Below are 24,588 nucleotides of genomic sequence, written 5' to 3' on the forward strand. Positions count from 1 at the left end.
GTGGGTGGGTGGAGGGTTTCCTGGAGGTACCTCTGGGTGTTCTGAGTTCATGGCTTTGGCTCCTGCACTAAGAATTGCTCTGAGCTGTGCTCACAGCCATTGTCTGCCTCTGTCTCTGCAGCTGCTGAAGCCACACTCCTTTTCTCTCCTTTTCCCTCCCCGCTTTGCTTTTTTTTCCCCTTACCACAACCCCACTCCAAGAGACAAGAGACAACTCCAATTGTTTAGTCCCTTTATTGTCATTCCACAGGGAACTGCTACATCCTCTGCACAGGCTTAATCCCCAGGATGTCGAATCCTTTGGCCATGACGGTGGCAGTGGCTTCGCACAGCAGCAGCCTCCACATGTTCACTTTCACAATTTGGCCTGGAAAACACAGACAGAGGAGCTGGAGTAGCTGCTCAGAACAGTATCTTCCCCAGGGGAAGCCCCTCCAGCCAAAACCAGGCTCTGGACTTCCACATGGAATCCTTCCTGCTCTCCCCAAGCCAGGCAGAGTGACCACCTCCCCTGTTTCCAGGTGCCTGGCTGCTCCCACCCCTACTCAACCTTCCTGCTCAGTCATAACACAGGCTCTGCCAGTCTCTGCCAATCCTCCCACATGGACACAGTAGTGTGACAACAGCCTTTCCAAGACAGGGAAATGGAGATGGATGTAACCACAGGATTTGACACAGGCACACACAGCATCCCATGGCCAACACTCACCAGTCTGCCTGTCCTTCTCAACACAGTAGCAGCTGTCGTAGAACTCGGTGAAGGTGGTGGCCAGCTCATACAGGTAGTCACAGAGTGTGTGCAATAACAAGTCCTCCAGGATCTTCTGCAGTATCTCAGGAAACCTCAGGATGCACTTGCCCAATTTCCACTCCTTCTCATGGTCAAGGACAAGCACCTCCTCCCTGGCTGCCTTCTGCAGCATCTGCTCATCGATGTTGGCCAGGCGAGCAATTGCCCTGGAACGGTACAAACCAGAATCTGCTTGTGAGGGTGCCACTGCCCAGCCTGCCCAGGGCCAGCCTGGTCACCTGTCTGGCCTGGTCAGGGCTGGTGGCCTCCCTTGCCCAGTCCTGGGTGACCAGGCCAAAGAGGACAGTCAGCCCTTGATCCAGGAGGGCACTGCAGAGGAACAGGGAGGGATGGGCTCTGGGCACCTGCATCAGCAATGACAGCTGATACTTCCAAGCAAACCAAGGCTCAGCATGCCAGAAAAACTGATGTGTGGCAATATGTGAGCTGAGCAGCTGCTGGAACACAGATGCATCCTTTTCCAACCACCTAAATCCTCTGCTTACCAGGAGCTGCCACAGTTCCCTCCCTGGGCTGTATGTCACACAGAGGAGCCGTTTCAGTTGGCACTGGACACACAGTGTGCAGGGACAAATGAAATCTTGTCTGTGATGCATACCAGTGTAGCTGGCTTCTCTTACCAAACACTCCCAACAGCACTGATGTGACTGTCACCCCTTTGCCCACATGTCCCTTTGTGACCCAGATGCAGAGAGCACCAGCACCAACTCCTGCAGCCACAGCACCCCACGCACCTGATCCGTGTGAAGGCATAGAGCAGATAGGCAGCTGTGTTCCCTCGGTCATCCAGCATCTTGTCAAAGGAGAACACGTAATCATTGAGTCTGTTGTGGGACAGATCTGCATATTTAATGCATCCAAAAGCCACCGACGTCTGGGCAGCTTTCAGCTCTTCTGGTGTCAGGACCTGGTGCAATTTCCAAACAGGCAACAGTCAAGAGGAAGAATGAAGCACAGTGACAGCCCTGGCCTCAGCAGGGCTCAGGAGGAGAGCCCAGGCTGCTGAGAGGATTTACCCACCTGGTGCTCAGTTCACACACACCTCTCTGCTTCAGGGCACCAGACAATCCCACACCGACCCCTCACTTCTCCTGCAATCCACTGGCACCACAGCCCTGCCCAGGTTAGGGCTGACCCCCTCTTCTGACAGCCCACAGGACCTCTGTGCCCCACAACCTGCCACGTGCTCTGCTCCTGCTTCTTCATGTACACAGAATAAATGTTGGTCCTCTTACCCTTATGGAACATTTTGGTCAAGCCAAACACTTACAAACCCCTCTCTGCTGGAACAGTGGCAGCAGGGCAAAGCACTTTGTGCCTGACTCCTGTTTTTTTTCCCTTGCTTCCTCATGTTCCTGTTTAAAAATGGACTTTTCACTTTCACCCTACACTACCCTTCCCAATTCCACTGCCTCACACTGTGCTTGGACAGAGTTTGGTCCTTCTGTCACATTCCATGTTCCACACTATCCAGTTCTCTGCAGGCAGCAAGACAGACAGAAATCTCATTAAGAAATGCAGAGGCCCTAAGTCTGTGAACACATCTGGGAAGCTCTCAGGAAAGACAAGCAATTTGTCACAACTACCTTGTCCCGTTCCTTGTCTTTCAGCTTGTCCATGGCTCGTTTCAGTCCTTCCTCCAGCAGGTCTATGAGACGCACCGTGTCCCCTGAACGAGTTTTGAACTTCTTCCTGAAAACACACAGCCAAAATGACCACCTGCAAAAAGGTAAAACATTTCCACCCTCTGCCTAGTGCCCAGCAAGCTTAGGAAAAAAGCACATGGCAAATCCTTTTGTATTAAAGGAATTGCCACCACATGGACAGCTCCAAAACTAAGACAGCACCCGCAGCGTGGGCAGCAGGAATGGCCAGGAAGGATTCAACAGTCAGAACTGTCCAGTTCCAAACATCAAGCTGCACACAATACCAGTACCAGACTTTTCCCAACTTTTGTTTCATCTACCATGAAGGAGGTAGAAAGTGATGAAAATCATGGCCTTTACCACTGCCATCTCCCAGTACCACATGAACTTCCAGCAGCCAATCCAAGTGCCCCTTGCCAAATACCAGGCAGCAGGAGCCAAGCTTGAGAGGGAACATGACCACAGCAGCAGTGACTGTGTGACTGTGTGGATCAAGGACAATGACAGTTACAGGTAACAGCACAGGAACCAGTGCTTTCTTTTGGGGTTTTCTTGGTGTGCCACATAAATACTTGTCAACGAATGAGAGCAGTACACCCCGACTTACTTGTCTTCTCCCAGCACCACTCCAAAGGCAGCATGGGCCACTCTGGTGACTTTGGGATCATACCAGCCAATCATCTGTCCAGCTGCAAATACTGTTTGGAGATGCACAGACTGCAAGGAAATAAAACACCAACAACTGGTTCTCAATCCACTCCTCCAGGTGCAGTTTCTTCATAGTTTTATCCTAGTCACAATGACGCTCTCACAATAAGACCTATAATAATTTCCAGTTCCACAGACAAATTCTGCTTTGAGAAATTCAAACTTTCCAAGAGTTTTCCAGCTCTACAGAAGCAGCAACTAGCAAATTCCCATCACTGCTCAGATAAGGAGTAAATACACCAATCACGCTGAAGACCCTGTGGTGTTCTGCCTGTGTTACTGCTGCATCCATCACTTCACACACTTTGTGCTGACCAGCACCAACAGTTACAGCAGAGGGTGCTGAACTCACCTGGCCACTGTCAACAACGTAGATGAGGATGTCACCCTTCTCTTCACACAGCCTGTGCTTCAGAGCAGCCAGGTCTGACGTGTCATACGTGAAACCTCCGTCTGATTTCATGATGGTCAGCGGGACAGGGAAACCGGGGACGAACACGACCTTCCGGCCATCATCAACCTGCACAAATCCTGACAAAGCAAGAAAAACCTCTGTGTTGAATCACACCAGGGAGGTTCTGGGCCAGCAGCAATACCTCCCCTCCCTGCTGCTACCAAGAAGAAAAGGCCACACACTCACATAATCAAAAATATGAAAAGGCCTACATGAGAACTACCTTGTCAACACAAGTCCCATTCTGTACAGCACTTCCAGAACTAAACAGATCTGCACAAATGTGGCCTTATCAGGAAAGACCTAATTTAAAAACTCCCATCACTTGCATCCAGATCTGCCTGTACAGCCACAACCCCATCACAAAATACAGCATTGAAGACAACACAAACTCTACAGAGGACTCTGCACAGAGTCTTTCTGAGGTAAGACCGTCAGAATACTTCAGATGGCGAGACTCAGGAACTGCAAAATCCAGACAAGAACACATAAAACTAGAGTCTTCTTATGCTGCATTTGGCTTCTTGCCAGTTTCAAAGTCAACATGATCCAAAAATCCCACTGTCTTCACAGAGATTTCTCAAAGTTCCCATACAGTCACAACACTAAGACTGGAAAGTCTGTCATATATTACTCCTTGACTGTTTACTCAGAATATAATAAATTCCAGTAGTACCCTGTGCTACTGCCTACAAATGTCACAGACAAACTGCTTTTGATGTCAGCAAGAAAGACTCAGGCTTTCTGGAATGAGGAAAAGCCACAAAATACCCCCCTGGGAAACGTGGCTGAGAAAAAAAGCAAATGTGGGGAAGATGCAACTTGAAAGCATCAGCCCTAAGCCCTGCTGAGTAGCATTGAGGCTACCATGCTCATACAGCTGCAGAACTTCTGACCCGAGACCAAAAGCCTCACCTTTATCTTCAAATTCTTTCACAATGTCTTTCATCATCTCATGGTAGAAGGACTCCCCTCTCTCTATGAGTGTGATGTCCAAACAGTTGTAGATTTTCTGGAATTCTTGAGAGAAACAGAACATAATACTTACATTAAAGGCACACAGTGGGAACCAGTGGCATGTTTAGCAGTGGCTACAGCAGGGTTGAAAAAGCATTATCCATTTCTTGGTCAAGGCATCAGGCTAGGACTCGGGAGACAAAAGACTGAGCTGAAAGTCTCCACTTAAGACAGCCCAGTGCTTTGGTTGTACTGCTTTTTTGCTTTCAGCTTCTCTTAGCAGTGTGGCAGTGATTTTCAAGGGAAAACAGAGGGTGTGCTCAGACATAAAGTGAGGAAAGCCACACTGTTCTACAGCTGAGACATGATTCCAGATGTGGCCAAGTCACCTCTGCGTGATACGTCACAGATGAGATTCCAGGCTTTAATGAAATCGGGGTTTTTGCTCTGCAGCAGCACCACACATTGGTAAGCTCTCTTCTTAAATTCCTCCTCTGTGTCAAACCTCTGCTTGGATTCCTGCAGGGAAACACATGGAAAAGCACTGCTTTCTCCCCTGAAACAAACCACCACTCCTAACAGGCTCTCCAAGTATGCCCATGTCAAGACAGAAAGGCTGTGTGCTTACAAAGGCCTTTGATCATGCCCCATATAGACAGTTCAATACCAGATGTCACAATTCATCACCTCGTGGCTGGTTATCACAGTAATCTACTAACAGTGACTTAATTCTTTCATTTCTCCAAAATTACGTTGCAATTTGTAAAGCTTCTCAATCTGCTTTGCTACACATACCTTGTAAAAAGCTTGGAGATCCCCAATGGGAGGAGAAACACTTAAGTAATCTGGAAATTTGTCCTGGAGGTGAGCAATGAGCATTCCAAACTGGGTGCCCCAATCTCCTAAATGGTTCAACCTTGGAGCAATTGAAGAGGACAATAATAATAATCTCTTAAACATATGCTTTAAGATACACACATTTTTAAAATATATATTCTAAAAGAAACACATATAATACCAGAAGCCCAGCCCAGGCAAGCTCCCCAGTTTCACTGCACTGAAGCTGCTGCCCACCTTGATTCCTAACCTCGCTACATTTGTTCAGCTTAGAATCTACTATCCATAAAGGGTTATTTGCTATGTGCTTATAAACTCAGGCCAATACAGAGCAGAACAGGGAGACAAGGACTGTGCAAACAGCCCAGCAAGCCCACCACAGCCAGCCACTGAGCCTCACCTCAGAACATCATAGCCCACGAACTCGAAGAGCCGGCACATGCTCTCCCCGATGATGGTAGAGCGCAGGTGCCCAACGTGCATCTCCTTTGCAATGTTGGGGGAGGAAAAATCCACCACCACCTTGGGCACAGAACCAAAGGAACACATGAATAAAAGGCTGTTACCACACCTCATGTGTTTGATCTGGGTTTTGTTAGGGGGAGGAGTGGGAACGAGAATCACCCCTGCTGACCCTCAGCAGGAACATCAGAGCGAGTGCTGCTGCAGCCCAGCTGAGGGTCAGGGATCACTCCCAGACTGACCTGGGCACATCCCCCACCCCCAGGGGGACTGCCAGAGTCCCTCAGCCACCAGAGACCACAGCAAAAACAAATGACCTACCCCATGGCCCCTGGTTCCTATGCCACATCCCACATACTCTGACATGGACATCTGTTCAGTACATCCCTTCAGGGGGGAATTTCAAATATACTGTCCAGAACATCTCCCCTGTAGCAAGATGGCTGTGTGCTTATTGCTGTACCTTTTTCCTTTTGCCAATAGCTGGTGGTTGAACTCCATTGATCAATAAACTGCTCAGCTGCTTCGATACGAAATCCTTTCTCAAGTGGACATTGATAAAACCTTTGCAGGAAAAAAACAGCAGTGAGTGCTGGGGCTGCAGAAGTGCCTCAGACCAGTTTTTGTTCCCTTCCCCCCTGGATTTCTGTTTTCATGCAGCAAGCAAAAGAGCACATGAAGTCAGCTTATCAAAATATTTTTTTTGTCACAGGGGAGCAAAGTTGTCACTTGAAGGCAATTTCTGTTCCCAGATTTAGAAGAGTCTGTTCACATCACTGTAGCCTTTACTGCAGGAGTCAGATGCTGCAAGCTACACCATTGACATAACTCCTTTTTGTATACAGTCACTCAACAATCAATTTATAGAAACAATTTTTTGTGAGAAAAAAAAATAATTTGGTTTCCAGAATGCAAAACCAAATCCTGCTTTATAATTTTAAAAAATTAATATCCTAAAACATATAGTTTCATCTGGGATAATTTATGCTCATGGTAAGACACGTCTGTCTTACTTCTCCTGCTTCACAGAGCCAATGAAAAAGCCCTAGCCTTAAAAGGGCTGTGCCATGGGATTTTTGTGTTTATGCTGAAGCCCTAAGGAATAGGAGCCCTTGTATTTTTCCCTGGGACAAAACAAATGTAGCAATTAATAACCTCCATGCTACTCCAGCTTCTCAGTTTTGAGAGGACAAGGTCTCCTCACCATGCAAGCAACAGCGAGAAGGGCTGTCCATTTTTGCTGTGATTTCATGACTGTGGCTTGATCCCCATCACCAATATTGAAAGAGGAAAAGCTGCTCCCTTAAGGATCAGTGGAAAAATTGCTAATTAAAGGGCTCATGATCATACCTGCCAATTCTAATACAGAAGTAGATTTTCTGCTGCTGGACAAGTCTGAGTGCTACAAAGCTCACCAAGACAGAAGAAGCTAATTCACTATGAAACTGCAGTTTTAAAACATAAAACAGTAGAACTCAACTCAGCTTCTCTCTCAAAATATAAGTGCCCCTTTTGCTTTGAGATATACAAAGTGTGTAAAATGGAACTATCTTACCAGGACCAGCAATTTCGACCTTCTCAATGCACTCATTGGCAGGAATACTTTTTACTATTTTCTCCGCGATTTCTCGTGGGCTAACCTTCTGTTCCCTGGTTTTGAGCAGTATCTGGAACACAACAAAGATCAGGTAAAATTCAGTCCTCTGAAGCATTCCAGAGAGCAAAACAGAGAGCACAGGTACTGAAGCACTGAAACATCCTCATGGTCCTTCAGCTTCATAATGCAGAGGTACACACAAAGAGAAACACCTCTAGCAAATTTTTACAGATTAGATCAGTTCTCCACAGTACAAGCCTGACTGGACCCAACACGTTCACCTCCTTCTGCTCAGAGGAGTCTCTATGTCAGAAGAAAATCTCACAGACTATTTTTCAAAACCTGCTAAGCGGTTTGGCAAATTTGTATTTTTCTAAGCTAGTAAAACAGACAAACCCTTTAAAAATCAACATAGCTGGCACAGTCCTTCAGTGCTTCACAATCCTGTTGATCAGTCTCGTGGGTGTCCTCAGCTCTGCCAGCATTCACATTTGAAGCTCTGAACTGTGCCTCCAGCAGATGCTGAGTGTGGTTTCAGAGCAGGTCTGTTTATTTATGATTAAACACAACCAAAGCAAACTGCCTTCAGTCCTGTCTTAGTCTCAAACTTAATAAATAAATAAGTGAATAGATTAATAAGTGAATAAATAAATAAAATCCAACAACCCAAGGAAACAAAGATAATCCCAACAGTACTCAATTTTCTTCAAAGAGCATCAGAAAAACTGCTGTTAAAGTAGCTCTCCTTTTCCTTGGAGACATGAGCAGCCCACTGTGAGGAACTCAAAGAACAGGACACAAGTTTACATACAATGATAGTATCAGAGTGGTTTGAGTTGGAACAGAACTTTGAAGATCACCTAGTCCAACTACACAACTTCCCTGTCCATTCCCAAACCATCTCCTCACACAGCTTTATGCAAATCTTACAAAAACACCCTTTAGGAGGATTCTGTTAGCTAGCCCAACCCATCCCTTGCAAAACACTACATTCACATTTGTATAAAATTACCACAAGTATTTGTTTCTGAGCATATGATTTTCCAGTATTATTGTGATGTGTTTGAAAACAAGTCCACTGAGGCCACAGAGATGATATATCTTTTTGTCAACTCAGAATTTACATTCACTGCTTTTATTTGCTGCTTTTATTTGCTAATTTACTGTCTGCTCTAAAATGTATTTCTACTAAAGTTTCAGTTTTCTTGTTAACCTGTCATACACAGGATTTTTACATGACAGTAAAGGCTTAAAAAGGGCAAAAGAAAAGCAAACCTCAGTAGCTTTAGTGTTACCCAAAGTGTAAACTACAGGAAAAAATAAATGCAAACCCAGATTATGGGCACGTTTCACCAGATTACAGGCATGTTATGTGAACCATTCCAGAAATGGTCACCACACTCCTGTTGGAGCTCCTGGCTGAAATCCCAAGCATTAATATGCTAATGAGCTCCCAGGAAAACAACAGGCATTTGTGAGGGTCCTTTCCACATCAGTGAGCCTGCAGGGAGAGGCTGCTGCCTGGCACGTACCAGTGCTGCCCCAGTCAGGGCACTTCCCACTCTGCTGGCAGTCCCAGTGACCCTACCCGTGTTCCAGCTCTGCCCAGGGGACACCCTGGGAAGGCCTGCACCACAGCCAAGCTCCTAAAACAGGCTGACAGAAAGTCCCCAAGCTGCTCTCATCCCCTGGCTCTGCCATGCTGACACACTGCGTGTGTGAGCACGGCCAAACTCCAGCTAGTGCACAGCCTGCCTGCCCAGGGAACAAACCCCACAGCCAAGCCCAGCACTAGGAACCCTTTTCAGCACCACAGCTGACAAGCTGGAACTCCAAACCCTGGCAGAAGGGGACTGTTCAGACACTGCTGTGTGAACCACGTCGGTGCTGGGAAGCCTGGCCTGCTCGAGAATCCCAGCCGCGACTTAATTGGGGTAACGCGGCGGTCAGAGGAGTGGCAGCGCCCTGAATCCCTGTCAGCGCAGTCACCCCGGGCAGCAGCACAGTGACAGGATGCTAATGAGACCGAGGGGACACACGGGCCCTGGGAGGGCAGTTCTGCCTGGCACTGCAGCCCAGAGCCTGCTGCCTGGCACGTATCGTACCCCTGCTGCCCCAGGCACGCTCACTGCACGGGGACAACCTGGCACAGCAGAGCTCCACGAGTGGCAGTGCAAGTTCAGCATCAAAACTGCCACTCTAATGGGTTAATAAGGGTGAGCTGACAATAGAAGGTGTAAAAAAAGGAGTTGTTTCTGTTCAGATTGCCAAATAAAAGATCTGTAATTACAAAGTGTCTACTTAGTCACCCACAGGCATCAATGAAAGTTAGGGCACTTCAGCACCTAAGCTAGAACATACTACCTTCCTTCTCCCACACCTCCTGGGTTTACTTCAGCACAGTCCCAGCCCACTGAGAAGGCTGAGCAACTGCTGAAGTGTCTCTGATTCTATTTGTGTCCTCTTTGGTCGAACTCCCTGTACCCAGGGAACTTACAAGAGATGTTAAACAAAGGACTGAGCCAAAGGAGTATGAAGGGCAGTGCCTGAGCAGCAATCCACACCTGGCTGGGCTCTGAGAAGGAGCTTCCTGAGCACACCCAGGCCTGACAATGCTCAGTGCCTTCTGGCTGGAGCTCAGAGAGGGCAGTTTGGGATGTAAGACCCAGGGATTCAAACCCAACAGAGCACACAGGGCAGCACCAGGGCCCCTCTGCTCTGCCATGTGTGTCTGAGAGAAGGAGGAACCCACAGCAATGGGAAGTGTGAGCCAAGAAGGAAAACTGGAGATGCCCCTTTATCACCTGCCATGTGAGAAGGGGGTATGTGCACACAAATGTGTCGGGATATTACACTTTCCTGTAACTAAAGAGCAGTTAGAGATATGCAGGTGTTTCTCAACATTTTGCAATTCCCCAGAATTGTGATTTATTGTTTGCTGTTTTCAGTTCCAAATATACAACTCACTAATTGGTAGTTAATTGCACATCATTAGTAAATCGATGCAGCACTTAAATCCTGATTTAATTTAGATCCCATGAACCGAGCAGTTTTTCTGTGCCACACACATTAACTCTCTCATACCAGGCACCTGAACAGAGGTTTAAAGGCCAGCTCTGTAAAGGCCAATGCTTCCCTTAAAATGCCATTCCATACTCACTCAATTTTCAGCCCAGATGCTTGCAGCAAGCCCAGAAAAAGTTCCATACTGCAACTCTCACTGTGCTGTCTATCCCTTGGCTTCCAACAGACAACATCCCCATTTTTGCTTCTTTCTTGAGACTTTATATCATTTACCTGTGATATGCCCATGGCACTGTTACACTGGTAGTCCCCAAATTTGGGCTGCTGACTTGGTGTCACCACCAGAGGAGGGTTTTCTAAGTCTGGGTAGGCAGCCTGAATGGCAGCTCCAAAGATCTCCTGGAGACAGCTGTTGATATTAATCATGCTTTTGGTTGATTTGCTTCTTTCCTCTTGAAGGCTCTAAAAAAAGAAAACCAAAATCCAGAAGGCTTAATTCACAACATCTGAGGAGCTGTTACATCCCACTTGTCTCCTTGGCTGCCTTGCAAAGCACAGCTGACAGATCTGGCTGACACCTCCAGGCACAGGAGCAATGCATACAACATAAAAATCACATGATCCTCCTGCAGAACCTCCCAGCACAAACCTTCCCCTGACTGCAGGGCTGCATTACTTCTCACACCTGTGCTGGTGAGCCTGGGACACACCTCAGCTGGGCCACCTGGCTGAAAACTGCCCCAGACATGACCATGTGGGCTCACTGACCTACTGACACCTTCCATAAAACAGGTTTCTGTTTAAGGAACCAAGAAATATCTGATGTGCCACCAATTAAGGTGTCAGAATGCAGAGCAAGCATGCTGTCACACATCAGAACTGTAACAAACTCACACTATTTATTTAGCTTGTCCTAATGACAACAAAAACCACAACATACAGCAATGATATTTTATCTCCTTACCTTCTTAAGGAAGTTTAACCGATACTTGAGTTTTGCGTTTTCGTCTCGCAGCCCTTCCAAACTCGGGGAGACTCCCAAGCACCCAAAGTTCTTCAGACGCTCAATTTCTGCAGTTAACAACTTGATCTCGTTTTCCTGAAAAGAAAATTGAGCTGTCACACAGTAATTCCTGGAGAGGGGACAGGAGGTGAGGAGCTGCAAGATCTCAGGCACCGTGTAAAGGTAACAGAACAGTGACATGTAGGCTGAATAATTCCAAACAATTAATACTTGAAGATTGTTTCTACTTGTGTGAAAAACAAGGATTCTGAAACACTCTTTAAAAAAGGCAGTGAGAAAATAGTCTCACTAATATCAAGACAGAAGTACAAGAAAGACAACAGGACATGCTAATGAGGTATTCTCCAATAAGCACTTTCTCCAGCTTTTTAAACAAAGATATCAAATGTTTTGACTCAAAATTTCCTTAAGCTTCCTTTAGCCTGTTTCATCATCTCAGAAGCCACAGCTTCAGAGGAAACCATGACTACTACACAATCCCAGCAAGCTCAAACCCCACCTAGAGACAAGAATGCCAGAAGTAGTGTGCTGCTCCACAGGGGCATTTCGGCAGGGTGCACTCACTTCCACCTGGCCACACAACCTTTCCTGCCCTGTCCAGGAAGGAAATGTATGTCTTCTCCCTTAAAAATAACACAAGGCATTCAGGAGCATTGGCAATTTCAGGAGGGCCTCTATGTTCCAAACACACTTCCCTGTGTCCCACCAGACTTCACAGCCCCAACTCAGATAAATTTGTCAGCAGCAAAATGGTTCAAAGATGCTTCAAGGAGCAGGAATTTTCCTCACCCTACACCCTAAAGAAACCAAATAGCTGAAGTTTTATCTCTGTTGTCTATCTCTTGTCCTCCCCATAATAGGCTTTGTGCCCTGAGCCACAAAGCTGGCTCTGACACAGAATCCTGGAGGCTACTGAGGGTTTGAGGGACTTGGTGCTGCTCTGGAGGGAGCAGTGAGCACTGCCCACCCTGGCTCATCACCCCCCTGGCTCCCTCGTCCAGGCTCTCCCCTGCCAGCCCTTCCACAGCAGGATGCAGCTCAGGCTATTATTGTAGACCACCAAACCTTATCAAAAAGGGCTCATTTACCCTGTTGCTCTTCAAACAGACTATTTAATTAGGGAAAAAACTGGGCCATTGAATCTCTTGGTCTTGTATGTCCACCTGAGCAGCAGCTCCCAGGAATGCTGCTGTAACTAACTGCACATGCCCAAAAACCTAGGCTGAGGCAAAGAAATCTTAAGATTGGCCTATTTGTGGGCCAAGCTGAAAATCAGTACTTTTGAGGTCATTCTTCAGTTGTGCCTCAGTTTGTAGCACTCTTCTGTTAGAACCTCAAGGTCTCCTCTGCTACAGAGGCAAACACAATGCTGCTTCCTGCAGGTTGGATGTGAAGAAAAGGGACTTTGAGGAAATACCCCAAACCTTTATCAAATCCTCTGGTTTGGCATTTACACAACTAAAATCACTGAACAGCACAGCTGTACCTTATAAGCAACTCACTTCAAATAGTCCAATTTCAGCTTTTCTTTTCAAAACCCAAGGCGGGTGTCCCAAAATCAGTTTTTCTCTCATTTACATACATACACAAGCCTACCCCCATAAGCAACAGCAAATAGATTTGTTTATTTTCAACTTTTCTTCCTGGCCTGATTTGGTAGCATTTCACATAATTTACAGACCCATTTGTAAAATATTCTGTGCTTCAAGTTAAAAAATAGCACAAGAGATTTCACTGTATTTTCACAGCTGTGCCACTGTAAGTTTCAGTGCAATTATTGCTATAAACACCAGAGCAGTGACATACATAACTCATCCCCCCAAGCCTAGCATGTTAAACATAAGTGCAAAGAGATCTTCAACCCTAATACCATATAATCTGTAAATTCTGTGTCCACACTGTATTATCTTCCCTCTAGTGAAGTCACCAGCTTCAGGACAGGCCTCCAAGACCCCAAGGAGAGTTCTGCATCGAAGGCAAACATTCTCCAGAACTAGAAAAACACATTCTGCTTTTGAAACTAAAATCCCTGCATGTCCAAGACAACAAACAGCTCACAAGTATTCCTCCTGCATTAAAAGATTCCCCCAAGCTATAACTGGGATATTTCAGTACCAGTGACAAGCTTTACTGAACAGGAATCTGAGCTGGCTTTTCCTACATAATCACAAACACCTTCCCAAGGGAAGACTCACAGGTGAGATGACCAGTAACCTACTGGAGCTTCTTTCCATACTGTTACACTACGAGTGAGGACAAGGAGAGAGGTTTATCCATGTGCATGGTCAGAAGCCAGAACCACAGTGCCCAGGAATCACTGACCCCTGGGCAGACAACTGGCCCAAAGAGCTCTTTTACAGGGTGACTAATCACTTGGATTTGGCCAGAAGATAAAAACCTCTAAAACACTGCCACAATTCAGCAAGTATCAAAACAGCAAATTCACAGCCCTGGCACCTGGAGGGATTTGGGATGGCCCCATTTCAGATGTGACCAAGCCCAGCCCGTCACCCCAGACTGCCACATTTGTCTCCTGTTTAGTGCTCCTCTTCTTCAGAAATTTCCAGCAGAAGTCCTTATGTTGTTACTCGAGTGTGAACTGAGAACAAAAAGTTTCACCATGGTGGCTCAGCTGCCTACCCCAGTGCTGCTGCTACCATTTCAGTCTCTCTTTTATTGTGCTCATCAACAGCTTATACAGATGATGAAATGAAGTTTTCATTCAAAAGGACCCAGCAGAAAAGCCTGAACTCAGCAAAGCTTACACTGGGTTCCAGAACTGATGGGGCTGAGATCCCAGCTGGGCTGGGACAGGAGCTTTCATCTCCAAACTGGCAATGGGTTCAAGGAATGAACCCTGTCAGGGTTCAAGGAGCATCTGCAATATGCTCTTAACAATATGGTTTAGTTTTAGGTAGTCCTGTGAGGAGTGGGGAGGTGAACTTGATGATCCATGTACTTGATGGTCCCTTCCAACCTGAGGTATGCTATGAGTCTGTGACCCCCACATTCATAACCATGTTGCTGAGCTCGCCTGGAAAAAAGGTCCTCAGATATTTACATCAGAAATGCCTGTTACCACAGGACCCTGTGGTAATCTAGCAAACATTTGTGAATGCTAGATGTTATTGAAATGACATTATGAATGCTACATTCTTCCTAAAAAACAAACTACTCTACAAAACTACAGATAAGACTTGTAACAATTCCTCTCATGGTACCATCCAAGTGAGGAAGGGAGACACTGGCAATACACCTCTGATAGAAAAAATGTGAAACTGAGAAAAGGAAGGAAAAAGCTGCTGTTTCAGGTCACAAGTGCCACCTCCTGGTTTATTCTACCTGCACTGTCTAGCACAACTTGTCAGTAAAGGGTCATACCTGATGACCACCTCATGAGGAGCTGTGGGAATTACATGAGGCCATGCTGACATCTCCAAGGACTCTTTGCTCAGCTGAGTACTAGAAATCTTCCCCTCACCTGCGAATACAAAAAAACTACAGCTTTTTCGAAGGACCAAAATCATCTTTACATTCTCCCTTAGCACGTAAGACTGTCTTCCAAGAACTCTACTTGAGCAGGTGGGTAACATGAAACTTGCACAGGCTTCTGTGTCTGGGTTTTAATATGACAGAGCTTTTCTCCATCAAAAGAAAAAAATCACACAGGAGAGAAAATTACCTGAGAGAGCACGGCAAAGAGAGAAGAGCACCCCTCTTCCTTCCCCTCTTTGCCTCCTGCTCAGTTTTATCTCTACTGCTACTCTGCCAAGCCCTGCTGAGCCAGCTGAGCACACACTGCTTGCTCTTTGTTGGGTTATTTTCCTGCAGGCTGGATCCCCATAGGCTCCAGGGCATGCTGCAGCTGGAAACAGGGAGCATGTGGCTGGGAGTGACAGGCAGAGTGAGGCTCAGTAATTCTGCATGGCCTCCTGCAGCCTCCTGGAGCTGGAGCTGAACACTCCTGCTCTGCTTCCAGTGCCTGGAACCTGCTTATGGCCTACAGACCAAACAGCAGTGACAGCAAAAGGAGAGACACCTTGCCAGAATACCTGAGATGTCCTTCCTCTCCCAGCAGCAACAAAGGAGAAAGGAAAACTCAAAGGCAAGAAGGAGTTGCAGAGATTCAACCGCCAGCTTTATTATCTCAGTGCATGTCGTGTATTTAAGTTGTGAGCAGGAAACACACCCAAAAATTGCTCAAAAGCACACAAGTATGGCAGGCAAAAACCCAAAGGCCAAGGTCCAGAAGCTGACAGCTGCTGCTCCTGAGGCAATGGGCAAAGTATGAGCAGTGACCCTGGAGGAGTCAAAGCCTTAGGACAGCCCCGGCAGCTCTATTTCCCATCACTATCCCCACTGAAAAGGCAGAGGGTTGCCACTGTCTTTTCCCAAGCTAAGCACCTTGTGCTGCAGCAAAGCTGTTCGAGGAGAACAGCGCAGGAGGCGCATCCCGCCCTGGCTGCCCGGCCAGAGCAGCCACAGCACGGCACCGGGCCGGGCACCGGGACAGGCACCGGGCCGGGCACCGGGACGGGCACCGGGACAGGTACCGGGACAGGCACCGGGACAGGCACCGGGACAGGCACCGGGACGGGCACCGGGACAGGCACCGGGACAGGCACCGGGCCGGGCACCGGGACAGGCACCGGGACAGGTACCGGGACAGGCACCGGGACGGGCACCGGGACAGGCACCGGGACAGGCACCGGGCCGGGCACCGGGACAGGCACCGGGACAGGCACCGGGACAGGCACCGGGCCGGGCACCGGGACGGGCACCGGGACAGGCACCGGGACAGGCACCGGGACAGGCACCGGGATAGGCACCGGGACAGGCACCGGGACAGGCACCGGGACAGGTACCGGGCCGGGCACCGGGACAGGCACCGGGACAGGCACCGGGACGGGCACCGGGACAGGCACCGGGACAGGTACCGGGACAGGCACCGGGACAGGCACCGGGACAGGCACCGGGATAGGCACCGGGACAGGCACCGGGCCGGGCACCGGGCCGTGCGGGGCCACTGCTCTGGGAAGCATCTTCGGAACACTCCCGCGATCCGCCCAGGCTGTGAGACGGGGCAGGGCTGCCCCCAGCCCCGGCAGAGCCGGGAGCAGCCCGGGAGCGCCTCAGCCCTGCCCGCTCTCCGCCTTCCCTTCCCAGACCCCCGGGGCTCGCCCGCCACCTGCGCCCCGCGGAGCCCCGCGGCTGTGCCGGTCGGGGCTGTCCCGCCCGGCCCGGCCCGTGCCCGGCTGTCCCGCCCCGGCCCGGCCCGTGCCCGGCTGTCCCGCCCCGGCCCGGCCCGTGCCCGGCTGTCCCGCCCCGGCCCGGCCCGTGCCCGGCTGTCCCGCCCCGGCCCGGCCCGTGCCCGGCTGTCCCGCCCCGGCCCGGCCCGTGCCCGGCTGTCCCGCCCCGCCCGGCCCGGCCCGGCTGTCCCGCCCCGCCCGGCCCGTGCCCGGCTGTCCCGCCCCGCCCGGCCCCGCACCTGCCGCGCCAGCCTCGCCGCGGACTGCGCCACGCGCGCCTCCATCCTCGGGCGGCCGGAACCGGGAGCGGCGCCGCGGGAAGCGGAACGCGGCCGGAGCGGCGCGGCCGCGGCAGCAGCGCCCCCGGGCGGCGGGAGGACCCCGGCGGGACCCGGAGCGCTGCCCGGGGAGCGGGGGCGGGCACGGACACCGCGGCGTGAGGGGAACGGGGACGGGCATGGATGGGGAACGGGAACGAGGAACGGGAACGGGCATGGATTGGGAACGGGAACGGGGAACGGGAACGGGCATGGATGGGGAACGGGCATGGGGAACGGGAATGGGCATGGATGGGGAACGGGCATGGGGAACGGGGACGGGCATGGATGGGGAACGGGAACGAGGAACGGGCATGGATGGGGAACGGGCATGGGGAACGGGCATGGATGGGGAACGGGAACGAGGAACGGGCATGGATGGGGAACGGGCATGGGGAACGGGCATGGATGGGGAACGGGAACGAGGAACGGGAACGGGCATGGATTGGGAACGGGAACGGGGAACGGGAACGGGCATGGATGGGGAACGGGCATGGGGAACGGGAATGGGCATGGATGGGGAACGGGCATGGGGAACGGGGACGGGCATGGATGGGGAACGGGAACGAGGAACGGGCATGGATGGGGAACGGGCATGGGGAACGGGCATGGATGGGGAACGGGAACGAGGAACGGGCATGGATGGGGAACGGGAATGGGGAACGGGAATGGACATGGATGGGGAACGGGAACGAGGAACGGGAATGGGCATGGATGGGGAACGGGAACGAGGAACGGGCATGGATGGGGAACGGGAACGAGGAACGGGAACGGGCATGGATGGGGAACGGGCATGGGGAACGGGAATGGGCATGGATGGGGAACGGGAACGAGGAACGGGGCACGGGCATGGATGGGGAACGGGAATGGGGAACGGGAACGGGCATGGATGGGGAACGGGAACGAGGAACGGGGCACGGGCATGGGAACAGCACCCCCACAGCCTCCCACGGCCCCCAGTCCGTGTCACCACCCTGCCCTCTGAAACGTGCCCCATCCCCATTAGGTGGGTACAAAATCCAGGCAGGGAGGAAAACCAGCGAGTACCCGAGGGAATGGCTGGAGCTGTGCCGGGGAGGTTTAGGCCAGAGAGAGGGAGAGGTTCTTCCCCCGGAGGGTGCTGGCACTGCCCAGGCTCCCCAGGGAATGCCAGAGCTCCAGGAGCTGCCGGGGATGCCCAGGGTGGGGTTGTTGGGGGGTCTGTGCAGGGATAGGGCTGCAATGCATGATCCTTGTGTCCCTTCAGCTCAGCATACTCCATGACTATATGAAATGTGTCCATTACAGCATTGTGACAAGATGTGAAAAGGTACATGCTTCCAGCTGGCAACACAAAAGAACCCCAGTTTAGGTGCCAGGGGATGAGAAGATCCACTCAAGACAAAAAGCCAGAAGGCAGGTTTGTCCAGAAAGGTCACTTTATTGGAAAAACCTAAAATGGACTTTAAACCTGCAGCCCTCCTCCCACAGCAGTGGTTTCAATGGGCTCCCCACGTTACCTTAACAGACCCATTACAGACATGAGCTGTAGTACAAACGTTAAAAGTGCAAGTATTCTGAGCTTCACACCTACTTTTATGACCTGGCAGGAAACACAAATGCTTCACAGCTCACAGAGAATTCGTTCACAGCACTTGGGAGTCCCAGCTGGCTCCCAGCATTCCCCACAGGGTACAAAATACATCACTCAGAGGAGAGTCCGATGCAGAACATCATAGAAGGTAGGGGTGAGGTTCCTTCAAATTTATTTTATTGCAGTAAAACCTCTAAAAGGTAGAGCTGTACAAAAAGTCTAAACAGCATTATTTAAGAATAACAGCACCTTACGCTGCATTTGTTCTTATTTAAAATTCTATTTCCCAAAAATACATTCCTAAATATACAAACTATACAATCTTGTCACTTTAATGCTGGTTTCTGTGATGATATAACTTTAACCTAAAAATCTTCGAAACATCCACATACTGACAAAAGCTCTAATATACAAATGCCTTGGTACCTTCATAATACCACATAAATAACTTCAAAAGCCAATCTGCATTTGTAGAATTGTCCAGAAAGCAAATACTTTACGGTGATCACACATCGTCCGCAGAGAGCGTTGGGATGTTTATTCTTGGCCGTGTGAAAAATGCCATTTTCTCTCTGAAAGAAGATGATCAGTTATGCAACAGAAATCCTGCAAGAAATGTCCATCATCCACAGGAGAGTTTATCCCACCAGCTGTCCCCACAGGGAGCAGATGTACATCCTCTCACAACCTACACCTTTTATTTATTTATCAGACATGAGTTAAAGCCACAATACTGACCTTACCAAAAGCCATTTCAGTAGGGCTCAGGGCTTTTACTTTTCTGGGTCTGTTACTTCGGGAAGCAAAGGGCTGCTTCTGTGTTAAAGAATTTGTTGCCAGGTGGGGAATGACCTGGAGAATGCTGGTTGCTTTCATCATGTGCAGTGCTGCAACTAATTTCCCTGAGGCAGACTTTATACTTGGATATGAAAATACAGAAGTTCTTATTTAAGCAGAACAATTAGCTACTTCTGCAGAGATCAGCCTTCCTCATCAGCACCTCAGTCATCCACAGAAAAATCATGGCAGTAGTCAGTTTTCTCTCCCCTGTACCTGTGATTACCTGAATGACTGCACTTCCAGAGGCTCCTTTCGACTCTGCCCTCGCAGCCTGTGGACATCCTTGGCAGCAGCTCTCATCATTTTATCAGCCTTCAACTCACACTTGTGTTCTGGATTTTGCACCTAAATGAATAATGGAGAAGACTTGTTTGTGTTTCCAGGAGGAATTATCTTATCCTAAATGACCTCCACAGACAGCAGTATTTCAGGTGCAGGTCTGAGGGGTCTGGAACCTGTTGACTCTGGAAGACATAAGCCACAGAAGCTAAACAGAAGTTTGACAACCATTCTGAGAGAGAGAGCTTTATGTAAGGTGTCCTTCCAGCCTGTGGTTAAGAATAATGCCTCCTGTCAGTACTCTCTTTGTATCTTCTTGATAGATCTTTTAAGGCAGAAGATCAGCACACACAGTACCCTGAAGAGCACCTCACACCAGCTGCCTCCTAGCCCTGGTGCCAGCATAGCTTGGTCTCTGCCTGGTGCCAGCAGAGGTGCTGAGAAATCCCAGAAGCTGAGAAGGAGCCCTGTGCATGGGGGAGGGTGTGATGTAAAGTAAGGTAAGTGCCAACCACCACACACCACAGCTCCTGCAGGCTGGGAGGACACACTTGGCAGAACAGATGGCATTTGTGACTCCTCATATTCACACCTCTGCCAGGGCAGCAAATCTCTCTGCTGGTGAATGCAAGGGCTCAGGACTACAGCTTGATAGAGCTGTATGAGGCACACAAGAGTGACTAACAGTGCTCAGGCTTCATTTACTGACTGTCCAAAGCCCCCTGTTTCTGAAGTTTCTCCATTTCTCCACCGAGCGGAATGAAACCCCAAGGCAGGTATGACTCACTCGTTTCTCCACAAGCCTCAGCAGCAGTCGAAACCTCTCATCATCCTTCACCCACTGTGGCAACTCTTTTTCACCCTGACTTTGAGCTTGTTCCAGCTGTTCCTTCAGTTCCCTCAGCACTGAGATCTCCTGAACCAGCTGGTCGTGCCAAGTTTTTGAAGCCTGCAGGTCCAGCTCCAGGTCCAGTGAGGTGCGGATCAGGCGCTCTGTACCGAAGGACTTGACTGAAGGCTGGAAGAGAAGGGGTGTGTGAACACACTGAGGAGAACTGTCCCAACCACTCCACCCAGAAAGTGCCAAACACATCGTGAGACCCATTTTTCTAATGCTTTTCTTCAAACAAACCATCTCTATTGATCCTGTCTGTCTTGAGACACATACCACAAACTCAAAGAATCCTTATAGATAACTGTTTTCATTTCTGTGCTTCTGCTCAAGTTCTCCCTTGGCAGCGTCTCCAAATCGAACAAGTCTTGCTTGCACACCTTCCTTCTAAGTTTAATGTTTCATCTGCAGATGAACCCACAATCCTGCAGAAAAACCTGTGATTCCTTTTTCCAGTAACATATTGCCTTCTGCTAGATTCAAACACAAGCTGTCCCAAGAAAACCATCTCCTTAGGAGTTCAGTGTCAGTATCCTGGGGGAATTTTTGTGATTGCCATCACAATGTGCACAGGGGTTTATTGTGTGCCATGGCATCACTACAACAGGGTCACCTGAGCATCTGAGACATTGTTCTCATCTTCTTTTCCACTTCCTCAAATTTATTATAAATACTTAAGACTCTCAGAACAATAGACACAGCAAAACTGTTTGTGCTACTAATCTGACAAGATAGAAAATAGCAGGAACCATTTTCCTAAATTAAATGTTTTAATTGAGTTCTAACGTAAAGGTTCCTGTCATAATCTGGTATTTCAAAGAATGCTTGAGAGACTTCTCGCACACAAAGAAAAGGTTGTGAATGAAAGGATGTGGCAACTGATTTATGTTCGCAAATTTTTTTTCCAAAACAGTTTTATGATTTTTGCATGTGTCTGTGTTAGAGGAAAATAAAATGGCAATGTTTTTACCCGTTTCACTCTGACACTTCGTCTCTCCATTGCATTCCGAACGAAGGGGGGCTTTTTAGATAATGTGGAACTGTCACTATCACTGCGATTCAGCTGAAAAGGAAGGTGAAAATCACAAATCTTTCATGAAAGAAATACAAGCAGTGCATACACACAATGTCAGCGAGACCAGAGGTTGCTGTAAGTAGAACTGTGAAATTTTGTGAAAGGCACACAGCTGTCACCCCAGTCGGAGTACACAGCGTGCACTGGCACAGCCAGATCCTGCCACAGGCCTTGAACTTTGTCCCTTTTTGGGAATAGGCCGTGAGCAAAGGAGACACTGAGTTAGGCTATGATATGGGGTCTCTGCCCCACTGCTCTTCTCCTGTGCAAGTAACCAGACTGGGCAAAACAGCCCAGAAAAATAACCTGTAAGCAGTAGTAAAAATAATACTCTTCTCTAGCATATGTAAAACATGGGACTATTTTATTAGAGATTTCTTCTTTCTCTAATCTATATTTTTCTATAACTTGTATTTTAAACTAGTGGTGGAAGAGGCAAGTTTAACTGAAAGCTCTCCCCCTGGGTTTATGAGCTGAGGACTTGCCACATTACAAACAGCCTGCCTTGTTTTGTGGTTGTCTGTAAACCCTTACAAAGAGCTCAGCTGAAGCAGGGCTTAATTTTAATTCCCTCATGTCCCTTCTCAAAGCTGGGAGAGGAGGGGAACAGGCACTGGGATCTGCATGTACTGGGACACAGCACCTGTACCACTCCAGCAGAATGAGTAAGGTTTGCTCCCCTGGAAACACCTGCTTCTGTACCAGGGAGAACCTACACAGCAAGTCGGCCCAGCTGCATTAAAGGCTTGCCCAAGGGGGACAGGTCGTGTGTGGTAAAAGACAGTGCTTGCTTGTTTGCCAATTCCACTTAAAATACAAGATGTTTATGGTTTATTCTGACCTTCATTTCAGGAAACAATTGTAAACAAACATTTCAAAGCAGGGGAAGTGACATCTGACCCACCACATGGCCTGTTCAGTTACCTTCACACAGAGCACACTGGTGACTTTCAGGTTTCCACAGTTTTTTTGCTGATATTATCAGGTACTTACATTTCCATTTCTATCAAGGATTTATGTTCACCTCATCTGAAGTCAGGTGGACAGAGCTAACTGAGTTAGCACAGAACACTTCAAGCAGCAGGAAACTGTTTAATATGCAGCTTATTCACTGCCCTACAGCAGCCCTTCCAGCTATGTTTGGGCACCTCAACAAGCTGCATGTGCCACAAATACACATGCACATATATATCTGATAAATTTGTGCTTAATGCTGTTAGTTCCAAAGCAAGATACTGTCCAGGAGGTGAGGACAGAGCAACTTCTGAAGTCAGAGGGGGAGAGAAGAAAGCACTGTTGGGTTGCTGTGAGAAATACAGACTGAGTGAAGACAAGCACTTAGAAGGTCAGGGTTTCATCCTCCTTACCCGACACACGTACTGACTCTGCGGTCCTGGGGAAAATGTTTTGGAGCGGATGATGGTGCTACCCCTGACAAACTGAGTTTGGGGTGGATTTGCTGCTCTTTTGTCTTTTGGACGAACTACAGTCGAGGACTGTGCAAGGCTCTCTGTGTTGGTCTCTTTATCCACCTGCAAGACACACAGTGCAGTGTAAATGCCAGCTTTCCATGTGCCCAGGGCAGCTGGTGTCACATCTGTGCTTGCTGCATTCAAACCCAGACATTCTTTAGCTCTTCTCATGCAGTGTGCCCTGACACTTCACTCCTGGAGCTCTGCTGCATTAACTGCATTGCTCCCTACAGCTCCTACAGCACACTCCTGTTTGACTACAGCTACATTCAGAACTAAACTAGGTCAAAAACACTGTTTAGTCAAAAACACATTAATGAAAACAGTTTTTATGAGCAGCAAAAAGAAGGCATGAAATGGTGCTGTGGGACAAAATGGTCACACAGAGTTATTTACAAATATTTCAGGTAGATAAACATTTAATCATCAATGGTGCACTTTCAAATAACTGCTGTAGCCTTGCTCAGCTCAGCAACAACCCAGTCAGCTAAGCAATGGAAGCTTAAATCATCTTTCTGTTCAAAAGGCCGTTGACTGTACCTTCACTGCTATCTCTGTGTGCAGCTGGGAATTCAGACTTTCTTCTGTATCCCACAGTGATTTTCCAGCACAGAATTCTTCTTCCTCCTCTGCTTCATTTTCACTGATCTCATCCTGTTCTTCCAGGTCAGGAACATCTTCGTCTTGCCTGCAAAGAACAGCTTTGTTATTGAACTGGCCTATTGTGGACAATATTCTGGTGCTGGAGCAGGAGGTGCCTCCTGTAAGCTGCTGGACAGAAACACATCCCCAAGGCAGCCAGGTGTACCTGACAGGCCCTGCAGCCACTGAGAATACACAAACACAGGCTTAGAAAGGAGAGAAGCTGCACCAAAAGATCACACTACTGCCAAAACCCTCATCCTGATCTGGCTTCAAAAGAAGCAAGATGAGGGCTCAGCCATGTGGTCTGAGTTTAGGGCAAGTGCATCTTGAGGTCTCAGTATACCATTAAATCTTAGTTTAAAAGTGTTACTGAACAAAACTAAAGCATTGTTTTAACACCCTTTTCAGCTCCCTTGAACTCACAGTAGGCTTCTCCATCAATCCCATTGGTCAGGCTTGCTTTCTATTTCAAATGTTGGATTTCTCTAAGGAAATCTGAATCTGAACCATATAAAGAAAAGCCACATTAAAATTCAAGCAAAGCCTTGCACCACGGAGTGCAGTTTTCAGGGCATCCATAGAAGACTGTACAAATAAAAAAATTAGCATAGTGCTACTGACAATTTTCAACATTTATCAGTTTTGTTCTCATTTTGTAAGCACAGCCTCCAGAACAGAAAAAACAGGATTTTTCACCAAAACAGCAAAAGAAGCCTCCCACAGGCT

At 48.5% G+C, this 24,588-nt stretch overlaps 3 protein-coding genes across 20 annotated transcripts in view; 1 reads left to right on the forward strand and 2 right to left on the reverse strand.

Annotated features, from left to right (window-relative positions):
- The window catches only part of LOC110469665 (rho GTPase-activating protein 7), a 58,688-nt gene extending 52,705 nt beyond the window's left edge, over nucleotides 1-5,983 (forward strand). For 9 of the 13 annotated variants that reach the window (XR_014958286.1, XM_085591182.1, XM_085591186.1 and 6 more), the window contains one exon: nucleotides 251-5,983. The gene's annotated coding sequence lies outside the window, so the exon portion shown is untranslated. The remainder of the gene's footprint in view (nucleotides 1-250) is intronic. The other 4 variants (XR_014958287.1, XM_085591183.1, XR_014958285.1 and 1 more) reach the window with 3 other exon arrangements.
- RARS1 (arginyl-tRNA synthetase 1) lies at nucleotides 220-17,061 on the reverse strand. 4 transcript variants are annotated; one of them, XM_085591195.1, is made up of 16 exons: nucleotides 17,009-17,061; nucleotides 14,902-15,001; nucleotides 11,461-11,595; nucleotides 10,770-10,958; nucleotides 7,431-7,542; nucleotides 6,339-6,439; nucleotides 5,814-5,935; nucleotides 5,372-5,492; nucleotides 4,966-5,095; nucleotides 4,535-4,639; nucleotides 3,518-3,696; nucleotides 3,065-3,174; nucleotides 2,398-2,503; nucleotides 1,546-1,718; nucleotides 710-957; nucleotides 220-367 (listed from the first exon to the last, which is right to left on the reverse strand). In XM_085591195.1, the coding sequence occupies exons 4-16, from the start codon at nucleotides 10,920-10,922 to the stop codon at nucleotides 258-260; spliced, it is 1,770 nt and encodes a 589-aa protein (XP_085447321.1). In that variant the 5' UTR covers nucleotides 10,923-10,958; nucleotides 11,461-11,595; nucleotides 14,902-15,001; nucleotides 17,009-17,061; the 3' UTR covers nucleotides 220-257. The 4 variants fall into 4 exon arrangements, with proteins under 4 accessions (XP_085447321.1, XP_021384297.1, XP_085447320.1 ...); XM_021528622.3 differs by lacking the exon at nucleotides 14,902-15,001; XM_085591194.1 differs by having other exon boundaries at nucleotides 220-957.
- A 1,425-nt stretch (nucleotides 17,062-18,486) lies between these two features.
- Nucleotides 18,487-24,588, reverse strand: part of WWC1 (WW and C2 domain containing 1) — a 66,281-nt gene continuing 60,179 nt past the window's right edge. For all 3 annotated transcript variants that reach the window (XM_021528623.3, XM_021528624.3, XM_085591196.1), the window contains exons 18-23: nucleotides 23,758-23,905; nucleotides 23,113-23,277; nucleotides 21,641-21,733; nucleotides 20,566-20,796; nucleotides 19,723-19,844; nucleotides 18,487-19,231 (exon numbers count right to left, since the gene is read on the reverse strand). In XM_021528623.3, the coding sequence (XP_021384298.2) occupies nucleotides 19,165-19,231; nucleotides 19,723-19,844; nucleotides 20,566-20,796; nucleotides 21,641-21,733; nucleotides 23,113-23,277; nucleotides 23,758-23,905 (826 nt within the window). In that variant the 3' untranslated portion in view covers nucleotides 18,487-19,164. The remainder of the gene's footprint in view (nucleotides 19,232-19,722; nucleotides 19,845-20,565; nucleotides 20,797-21,640; nucleotides 21,734-23,112; nucleotides 23,278-23,757; nucleotides 23,906-24,588) is intronic.

This window comes from Lonchura striata, chromosome 13 (genome assembly GCF_050655825.1).
Source record: "Lonchura striata isolate lonStrDom1 chromosome 13, ASM5065582v1, whole genome shotgun sequence".
In the NCBI taxonomy this organism is placed as follows: domain Eukaryota; kingdom Metazoa; phylum Chordata; class Aves; order Passeriformes; family Estrildidae; genus Lonchura; species Lonchura striata.